General features: G+C 40.9%; 1 protein-coding gene across 9 annotated transcripts in view; it reads left to right on the top strand.

The window, feature by feature from the left end:
- The first annotated feature begins 1,085 nt into the window (after positions 1 to 1,085).
- The window catches only part of atp6v0a1a (ATPase H+ transporting V0 subunit a1a), a 33,359-nt gene continuing 23,697 nt past the window's right edge, over positions 1,086 to 10,747 (top strand). For 4 of the 9 annotated variants that reach the window (XM_064321802.1, XM_064321801.1, XM_064321799.1 and 1 more), the window contains exons 1-9: positions 1,086 to 1,230; positions 3,357 to 3,532; positions 3,941 to 4,019; positions 4,151 to 4,248; positions 4,374 to 4,502; positions 7,241 to 7,347; positions 8,770 to 8,896; positions 9,320 to 9,402; positions 10,134 to 10,227. In XM_064321802.1, the coding sequence (XP_064177872.1) occupies positions 3,416 to 3,532; positions 3,941 to 4,019; positions 4,151 to 4,248; positions 4,374 to 4,502; positions 7,241 to 7,347; positions 8,770 to 8,896; positions 9,320 to 9,402; positions 10,134 to 10,227 (834 nt within the window). In that variant the 5' untranslated portion in view covers positions 1,086 to 1,230; positions 3,357 to 3,415. Of the gene's footprint in view, positions 1,231 to 2,722; positions 2,763 to 3,356; positions 3,533 to 3,940; positions 4,020 to 4,150; positions 4,249 to 4,373; positions 4,503 to 7,240; positions 7,348 to 8,769; positions 8,897 to 9,319; positions 9,403 to 10,133; positions 10,228 to 10,747 lie in introns of all 9 variants that reach the window. The other 5 variants (XM_064321805.1, XM_064321803.1, XM_064321800.1 and 2 more) reach the window with 3 other exon arrangements.

The following is a 10,747-nucleotide window of genomic DNA, read 5'->3' as shown; positions in this document are numbered from 1 at the left end:
GGAAAAAAACGCAAAATCCCCTAGGTTTGGGGCTTTATTCTGTGGTACAGAAATTAATGTTTTTAAGGGCTGAGAGTCTGTGGTCATTGTAGTTATTTATGTTGGGAACCCTGAAAAGTGCTCTATAGGTATGGGGCATGCCGCCACACCAAGCCGTCACTTCGCTGTCACCACCCTTGAATGGAATTAATATGTATTTTATGTATATTTAAATGGAATATAATAAAAATGTACAATTTCTAATGTTTTAATTTTGTGTTTTTTTGTAAGTCACTATCATGTCTATCATGACTGGTCACTGAATGATGGCAGCAGCCCCCAATTTTAGATTTCTTTTGAATAAGTTAGCAATGATTTATATCAGATGGCAACCTCTATATTTCTCCAACACATTTTAAAGAGGATACAGGTTTTATAAATATAAATTCTCATTGTATGATGCAATAGAACACATGTCTTTGGAAACAATGGTTTGTGGTTAGAGCCTACTCAATTTCAGAACTACCCGGACAGAAAAATAGCAAGAAACTGAGCTTTGCGTGGAGTATTTGAGAAAAATCTTACTTAAGTCAATAATTATGAAACAAGAAAACATGGGAGATGTTTCAAAGATGAATCCTAAAGAACGGCCAGCTTATTTCAGAATCCAATAATCTATTTATTTTAAGGTATAAACCAACAAATCTCAGAAAAAACTGAGATGATGCTTGTCGTGGGTTCAATAATCTTGCATCATATGTTTATTTTTATTTAAAATCCAACCACTAAGAGCATAATTCTGGACAAATAGCAATCAAGTCTGACAAATCAGTATATTTTTATAATAATAAATATACTGAATATATTTTTGTTCGTACGTTTTGATTGCATTTTTTTACACTCAACATATTGACAGAGATAATTAAATTAATATTGTCACTGTGGGAGAGTTTTGGTTTTAATTGCTGATGGTCGCCAAAAATCTAGTATTAATGAATGTTTTATTTCGTGATCTCAAGATTCTACAATAGCGGATCAAGGGTCTGACAAGAGTATTAAGCTAATTACCCAGCCCACTTGCATCATGTGATCAGAGCTGGGAGGATTGGTGACGTCACGTTCGCGCACAGTCCATCTGATATCCTCTGAAGGTTGGAGAGCTTCAATTACAGCAGCCGGTTAATGAAATGAAAGAAAATTATCAAGGACATTTTTGCGACCTGAAGATTTTTTATTGACTTGGCGCTGTGGGTATGGATAAACGAGCAGCTTCTTTTATATGCATGCATTTGCTTATTACAAAGCTAAAAGAGATATCAATACTGTCGATAGTTACCTTGGCCTATGTATTTATCATTCTCCAGCGGTAGCTTATATGATATCATAATGCAAATTAGGTCTGTACAGGTGACCATTTGATACATTTGATATTTTACGTAAATCTCGATTTTAGTGACGGAGGATATATAGCATCTTAAGGCAACACTGATGTCCATTACAAGCTAAAATATTAATTATTTAGATGTCTTGGCGGCCGTTTATTTTACAACTGAATTCGCTGAAATCGCTTTTATGAAAGATGTTGAACACTAGTGGGTTTCATACGCAGGTCAGGTTGTCGTGCACAAGATTTTTTATAAGGTAGCCTTCTGCTTTCGGTAGAGCTACGTTTGAGGATGCTGCGAATGATCCGCCTATCTTCTCTGATGATGATGTTGGTTTGTTGCCTCGCACTATTAGTTCAACATATGAATACCCGTTGTCACGGACTAAATTTATAGCCTACAATTGATATCTCGATGTGTTGGGCTACTCATTCTGCTATATTTCTATTCTTGGCAGCAATTCAGAGAAGATCACAATATTGCCTAGAGCATCATTTCTGGGTGTAGCTAGGCTACTCTACGCATGGGTGACGTCGATAGCAAAAAAGCCATATTCGATAAATGGTCTCACGTTAATACATTCTGAATTTTCCAAGTTTCCCTGGCATGTATCAACGATGCACCACACTTGTTCATGGTGTTAGGTGTTTACATTGATAGATTGCTGCCCAGTACCGACAGCGGGCATAGATTTCTTATAATGGCGTCCTTGAAAGGTTGAAGTCAGTGCGGCATAAATGTCAGGGATGTTGCGGATTCTCATTCATGCTTCATGCAGCAGCGTTGTTGATTATTCACTCAAGGGACGGTTTTAGTCACATATGCAATGAATTGTGAATAGTAAATAGTTACAATTTACCAGTTGTGGTGCAATTACTTTCGTTTACATTTTTTTAATGAAATGATGCATTTCATGTCGGCCTACCTGTAAATGTAGGATAATGCGCAAAATCTCGTAACATGGAAGTCCACACAATGTATTCATGTTCTGAACGGTTCATGAGGTTTACATTATTGTCATATATTATGGGATCTTTTCATTAGAATGTTGAGAATTAGCGCTGTTCTCCATTATCTCTCGACGGGTACCCGGAGTCACGTGGTACTACTCTAACGCCAAGCCAGGTTTCAACGAGCGCTTTTAATTCTCTGTGAAATCCGGCTTTGGATAAATTCCTTAAAACACTAATGTTAATGTTAAAATCGAAACGTTTAAGAATTATTCGTTTCACCCTGGCTTTAATATACCAGTGCATACGTGATACAAAATGTAGGCTACAATGAGCAAAATGGTAATATCATCATACATGATCATCATAAAGCTGGATTTATGTGGTAATTGCAGCATGTCTGTGCAGGATAACATCCAACTTGTGGAAAAAAGTAAAAACCCAAAAGGTAAATTATCTAAATCGCCTAAAGAGAGTTCACACTATAGGAACATATATTTCCTTTAATGCACGTGCAGCAACAGGACAGATACATATATATTTTTTTTAGTTTTGTCAGATTAAATCAACAGATCACATTTCTCACTTCACTTATAGAGGTTTTTTATATCTTGTCATCTTGTTAGGAAATTATTAACCCCCAATCTCTATTAATTATATATTTATACAAATATTATATAATGCACATTTTCAAACATTGTGAAATAATATGCCTAACAAAGCACTGTTTTAGAGCTTCCTGCCATTTCCAAAGTAATTGTCTTAGCTGTTATATGTGTGATGCAAATCATGATGCACATTGATGTTCTTTTTCAAAGCCATTTGTGACGGAACAAGTAAAGAACATTAATAATATGCTGAGCTACAATATGAACGCTGGTGGTTGCAAAAAAAATCACATTGGAACAATTTGTTTGATAGACTGATGGCTTAAAAATTGGATTAAATAAATAAACAGGAGAATGAAAATTGAATGGAAAAGGGGCACTTCTGAAATGGTCAGAATCTAAGCGTTTTATTTTCTGTTATTTTGTCTCTGTAGGCCTTGGGCAAGCAAGTTTTATTTTACCCCAGATCTAAATTTGCGCATCTGCTGCCACCATGGGTGAACTCTTCAGAAGCGAGGAGATGACCCTCGCTCAGCTCTTCCTCCAATCAGAGGCTGCCTACTGCTGTGTCAGTGAGCTAGGAGAGCTGGGAATGGTCCAGTTCCGTGATGTAAGTATCTGTTCTATGTCCAATAGTTCTCTTTGGAGTTCTCTCCAGTTTTGAATTATGAGCCAAGTAATTACTGGGTTTGTATGAATTGCGATTAACCCTCTTTTATCTACATTGTTTATTTTAGTTACTGTGCATGTTTCTGACATCGCAGGCATTGTGTAAACAGTTGACTTTCCCATACAGGATAAGGCATGCACATGAAACCGAAATGTGCATGCCTTAAACAAAAATTCAAAAAGTAATACTTGCTTAACAAAAGTAATACTGCCAAATTGGCTATATGATATACTATTTCTTAAGTTCAATGTTGTTGGGTTGCTTAAAAATTTCACGGTTTATAATGAAATCAGTGAGAATAGTAAATACTCCCTTACGAGAATGATTTTCGGTTGTTCTTGTTTGCAGCTGAACCCTGACGTGAACGTGTTCCAGCGCAAGTTTGTCAATGAAGTGAGGCGCTGTGAGGAGATGGACCGCAAACTGAGTGAGTATCTGACATGATGTTGTTAAGATGAGTGACTCAAACTTTGCACACATTCAGAGTTTACGCTTGTATAGGCCTAAGGGACACCAGTTAATCCATTTTGCTGGCTCATAAAATGTTTTCATCCATAGGGTTTGTGGAAAAGGAGATAAAGAAAGCCAATATTCCCATTGTGGACACGGGGGAGAATCCAGAAGTCCCCTTCCCAAGGGATATGATTGACCTGGAGGTGACTGAGCATTCACAACTCTTGAGCATTTTTTTGAGGGTCATCTGAATGTTAGAACGTATCCACTGTCATCTCCCTGTGTGAAGGGACTAGCTGACTGTTTCCGTCATGTCGCTGTGTCACAGGCCACCTTTGAGAAGCTAGAGAATGAGCTGAAGGAGATCAACACCAACCAGGAGGCGCTGAAGAAGAACTTCCTGGAGCTGACTGAGCTCAAGCACATCCTCCGTCGCACCCAGCAGTTTTTTGATGAGGTCAGGTGCTCCTTCCATCAATCTGGCCATTTATGGTTTCCTGTTAACTATAAGCTGCATCACTTTGGCTTCCTGTTTGTCTGGTTAGCTGTTTGGCTGGCTAACTGCCTTTCCTACCCCATGCTCTATAGCCATCCATGGCAATGTTCGCTCTTGCAGCTTTGGCTCAATGCTGGCTTTGTGAGCATTCTGAATCTCAGTGGCTGTTATAGGCCTGTGCTTAATCAACAGCGTTCCTTTGACTTGCAAGTTAATGTGTGCATTCCACCTTTCCTTCACAAGCACAGTTTAGCAAGTTCGTTTTTGAGTTAGTTGCTGAACTTGCCATACTAATTGTTAAAAACAAAATTATTACTGGATTTAATTACTAGTCAAAATTAAGGATAAATGTTGATTGAATCTGGGCGATAGGTCTGTTATCCAGATCCCGTTATATGCCTCCTTTACAACTCATTAATTGGCCAACTTATTGTAGTTCAGTCAGCCAGCGTTGCCTATAAATGACTAACTCTAAATTAAGCATGACGTCCATTAAGCAGCATGATGTCCATTAGCCATGTCGTCACTGTATTCACTTACATTGGTCATGCTGTTGACCTGTGTAGTTGTGTGAAGGTTCTTTTATAGTTATTTTATATTTTTTATAGTATACTTGAGATTTGTCTGATCAATGAAAGTACATGATTTGCACTTGTAGTAATCATAGAGATAGGTTAAAATTGTGGCCTTCTAGATTTTTGCAGTTTAATTAAGTAACTCAGGATTTGACTCTGTCATTAGCTGTGATGTTCTTAAATATCTATAATTATTTATAACTATTTGTTGGTGGGTAGGTGTAGTGTAGCATTTTTGGCAAAAGAATATGTCAGATATGTCATGACCTGTGTCCTTTCCCTAGTTCTTTGTTTTGAAGACCAGAGGGAGTTTTTGCCGAGGGGAGTGTGTGTCCTTCAGTTCAAAACACATCCCTCGGCCAGAGTCTGGGAAAGTAGCTGTTAATGGCATGCGGCTCCCCACCCCACATCCCATCCGATCCCTTCCGCATTCCCTCTCTCCATCCTCCCTGCCTCCTACTTCTGACTCAGCCCCCTTTCACACTCTTCATCCAACTCTCTGTTGTCCTGCTCTATGGATGGAATCCACTCAGAACGTTCCTTAAGCATGCTTTTTTTCACAAATTTAAGTGTGATGTAAACGGTCTTGCCTGTGTATGATCTCACTGACGCAGATGTGTTCAATTCCATTTACAGTATATGTTGATAATATGCCACATTCTTTCATAAGACTACTGCAGTATAATAATGTAGGTACTGTAGTCTATCAATAACGATGCTTTGCTCATCTAAGCAGTGTTTACACTCATTCATGGACGAGATGGAGCTTCCGGTTTGGCCCTGTCGCATGTGGCATGCAGGCATGTTCGAGCAACAGAGTCTAATGGCCAACTAACCTGCCACAAAGTGTGCACAAATAAAGACCCCTTTTAGGCATTTAATGAAATCATGAATCTGTTGTTTTATAAATCAATTAAAACATACATTGGTAAGTCACTTTATTTTTAACATGGAGTCACTTAAAGATTGCCCTGCAACTCACTATCTATGTAGATTGCAGCTTCCATGACAATAAAGTGACAGGTAGTCCACCTGTGTAGCCCATCTGAAAACTGGCATATAACGTTAGCTTGCTACTCAAGTCAAAATCATCGTCATCGTGTCCACTGGACTTTCCATCAGTTTAGTTTGCTAACTATTAAAGTGGAACTAAATATTTAATTTCCTGCAAAGACAAAGTAATGTGAACTTGCTAACGTTAGCTTGGCTAACTCAATCTTTGTGAAACTAATATATAGACTGGTAAAGAAACCATCTAGTTAATTTCAAATGTAAATTGATTACAGCTAATAACTAGCTAGCTAATATCACAGAAACTGGTTGGACAGAGTCACTATAAGGCTACAGAGTGAAATGGCTCCGCGGCACTGAACTGGGTGGAAGCGGCCATCCTCCACTTTACGACTCCCAGGAAGCTGGCCCCAATGTGTTTCTGGGTCGGGGGTCCTTCTTCCGGACGGAAGGATAGGAGTGATGTTTGAAGGGGATACCGACAAGTTCGGAAGAGAGGAGAATGAACAGTACACAATATCTCCTTCAATGATCTGCACCACTGCTTGATTGTTGGTCCATTACAGTTTGTTGCTCATATCACTGTCACTACTAGTCCACTACTACCACCCAGTCCTCTTTTATAATAAGATTGAAGAAAAAAAGTAAGGAAAAAGGTAGATTACTCACACTCCCACTTATCAACTGCTATTAGGTTATTTGACCACACCTCATTTTATTGCCCGTAATATTTCAGTGTTTAGACTTAGATAGCTCAGATGACCACTGGAGTTCCTCTTTAACATCACCATCCTGACCGTCCACCCTGCACTGCTTTTGCTTTGCGCTGCCTGCAGTGTTGCGTTCGCAAATTCTATGACTCCTCCAGTATGCCTCAGCATTTCCCATGTCCAGAACTAAATGTGGCTGTTCAAAGTTGTTTTTACCCATCATGCTTTGCATTCTTGTGTTCATTCACAAACCCCTCCGGATTTGGTTTTCCTTCAGTCTTCCCCCACATCCCTTTCAGTCTCTTTCATTAGTCCGCCCCGCCCCCCCCCCCCATGACCCGTGCTCCCTGCCGCATGTCACTAACGGGGGGTGATGAGTGGTGTGGTCGGTTTGTGAATTCAGGCTCAATTACATCATCATCAGCAGATGGAGGACCCGAATCTGCTGGAGGAGTCGTCCTCCCTGCTGGACCCCAGCGAGGCGGGACGGGGGGCGCCACTGAGGCTGGGGTGAGTCCCATCATGATTTGTTTATCTCTGCTCTTTTTGTCTTGAATGCAACAATTAGTTGAACATGTTGTTTCGCCAAAGCTGCCTGCAGATTTGCAGGCCCTTAAGGAAGAGAGTAGGAAATCAGTGCTCCCCATAAGGCCTGTTAATAAAAGCTGAGGTCTACCATTTCAACTAGTGGTGCAATTATCTGGTGCAGTAACTGCATAGCTATGAACAGTAGTGTGCTAAAAAAAAAGTGAACGACTAACTGCACACACTTCAGAAGATGCGTGGGCTAGTAGCCCCTCTGAATTGACAGAGGACAGCAATGACCCGGGATAGCCCTGGAGTTATTATTGACCATTTAAAATTGGGATTACGGGGAAATAATCACAAAGGGTCCATCCTGCCCTTCCATCAGCATTTTATGAGATTTTTATTCTTATGATTTTTCATTTTTTGTCTTGAGAGGGAATATGAATATTGAAGATCAATCTGAGTCATTTACCATATTGTGTGTTTTAATTTGAATTAAATCAAGCGAACACATACACGCCATCGCAACAAAATACCATTCTCCCCCAAGCAGTGATGTGTATTATCCTGTGGGAAAGGGCCAGCCCAGTGTGTGTGTGTGTGTGTGTGTGTGCATGTGCGTGCCTGTGTGTGCGCGTGTGTGCGTGTCATTTCAGCCGGCACTTGGCAAACCCAGTCAACCTCGCATGCCCTGTGGGCACAGACAAGCTATTAACGACGACAGAGTGAGACCAGCAGCCAATGCGTGCGGATATCAAATATTACACACCATGCAACTCCCGCTGACTCTACTGCAGGGGAGCTCAGGATCAATGCACCGGGCAGCTAGTCAATGGGAGCGTGAGCTGGCTTGATTCGAGCTTGGGAGAGCGCTGCCATGTTTATCGATTACCATCGCATTGAGTCGGCAGTAAGGCATGGAGTGGGACTGGTGTGCCCCTCTCATGTCACGCTCATTTAATTGCCTCCATGCAGGCCAGTGGACTTTTAAATCAATTAGCAATTGACTGACTGAGGGTAAATGCTGCACCAGCTCTTTATGGCACACGACTGCAGATCAGACTATAGGGGGACGCAGCCAAATAACACAATTTTGTCAATGTGGCAGAGAGGTCATGAGGGTGCACTGAAAATGCTTCTTGGAATGATCTTGCGACAGTGTGTTGGTTTCATGCAGCTTCTTCTTTGGTGGGACAAATGACTTGTTTTGGGGACTCCTAACCCCACTTAGGTTCTGAACCTGAGTATGAACACTAATATACCTAACATCTTGAACAAGCTGGGTTTAGCAGCTTTGCTCTTGTGCAGTTGCAATCAAGTACTTGCATTTGTAGAGACTGGTTTTGTGAGGGCTTTGATGCTGTGGGTTAGTGCACTCTAAGAGGCATGTTGCTGACCGCACAGGTTCGTCGCTGGGGTCATCAGCAGGGAGCGGATTCCAACTTTCGAGAGGATGCTGTGGAGGGTGTGTCGCGGGAACGTGTTTCTGCGTCAGGCGGAGATTGAGGACCCTCTGGAAGACCCCACCACAGTCAGTACCTCTTTAAGGCTTTTCCTACAGATGCCTTTGAGCTGGAAATGGTAGTTTCAATGCAATCAATGCAATGAGAGAATTGCATTTTATAAAAACATATGGGAACCTTTTCTGTGATAAGCTATGCCTATGACGAGTTTATTGTCCCATGACAGCCATCTTATTTGAGATATATAAAAATCTTAGTTACATTTTATCAAAACATGTAGAAAGTATTTTTGTGATAAGCTATGCCTATGATGAGTTTATTGGCCCATGAGAGCCATCTTATTTTAGATACATACAGTTTAGTATTGTTTAGCTTTTAATTAATTCCACAAATTGGATTCTTAAATTTTGATTTAAGAATCACATCAGCAAATGTCAAAGTCACATTCAGGGATAATGCAAAGAGGAGCCTATTGTTTTTTCTGTCTGCAGGGAGACCAAGTCCACAAGTCCGTCTTCATCATCTTCTTCCAAGGTGACCAGCTGAAAAACAGGGTTAAGAAGATATGCGAGGGGTAAGTACCAGCTGAACACTGTTCACCCTCTGTTCATCCAAATGCCTCCTGGCAACTCGGCTCTTAATTATTTATTTAGGACCTTTGACTGGGTGGTGCTGTTAATTCTGCACTACTAAGACTGCATAGTAAGCATTGTCCAAATTGGTGAACATGTGTGGATATTCTTTTTTGTTGTGTGTTCTTATTTTAAAATAACGTTGCTTATTTGTGACAGCATGTGTTGTCACAAAAGTTTTTAAAGAACTATGATGAGGTATTTTCTGATTGGTGTCAGTACAATGAACATGTAAAGATGCTGTCATGCATTCATGCATTATAATTGTGTTACAGCCATGACACTAATAGCCTTTCACACACTACCTTTTGTACAAATATGGATTGTTTGGGACACTTGCATTGAATATAGGATCTTTTTATTTGATCTTTTAGTCTGAAATTTTTACAGTTTTGTATGACATACCTTGCAAGAATTTGGCTCCTGACCGAACATGTCTAGCTTTACATATGACATCCACGCAAATGTACTGTTCTGCAGCTTTACAGCTTCCAATGGCAGACTCGGCAATATGTTATCCCATTTCTGATTGGCTAGAGCAAAGAGGATTAAGCCCTGGGTGCTGACTGAGCAGCTGGTGTGTGGGAAGGCAGTGTTTTTATCTTTGTGCTTCTGGCAGAAGCAATATGATTACATCACAGATCCTCACTCCCCATTGCCCCTTGTTTCTCAGATTTCGTGCTTCCCTGTACCCCTGTCCTGAGACACCCCAGGAGAGGAAAGAGATGGCAGCGGGGGTCAACACTCGCATCGAGGACCTCCAGATGGTATGCACCTGACTGACCCATCATGCAGCAAAGTAAACGCCAGCGGCGTCTCATTTTTGAAGATTTTAGCATTAATACGGAGATTAACAGTGCATAGTTAACACTCACTGAATACACTTCTCTGACATATCTCCTGATCAGCACTAAGCTGGGGAAATCCCAAGCGTTTGATGCAGAGTTGGAGGGAACCTCGGTCAGTCTGGTCTGTTTAAGAGGGTGTCGTCAGTATGTTTCATCTCCCTTGTTTTGTAAGTTTCCCTGTGGTGGAGCGGAGCATAGGGAGGTTGTGGGTACGGTTTTTAGATGATCCTAGGTGGCTTATCTCCACAGCTGCTGGGGGCTGAACGTTCAGTTGGTTTTGAAACCTGAAGCCACTTGGCTGACTGGTCCTTTTCAGAGCACATAAAAACACGTACTGCATTAAGCTCTGCACCATTTGAAAGTTTTATGAGGCACTAAGCCTGGCTCTGTGTGAAAATGAAACCCAGAGAAGGCAGTTGGTTAGATGTGTCATACAGCT

The sequence above is a fragment of the Anguilla rostrata genome, chromosome 2 (genome assembly GCF_018555375.3).
Source record: "Anguilla rostrata isolate EN2019 chromosome 2, ASM1855537v3, whole genome shotgun sequence".
Lineage (NCBI taxonomy): Eukaryota > Metazoa > Chordata > Actinopteri > Anguilliformes > Anguillidae > Anguilla > Anguilla rostrata.
The sequence above is the reverse complement of the archived record's forward strand: the minus strand, read 5'-3'. Positions and strand labels throughout refer to the sequence as shown.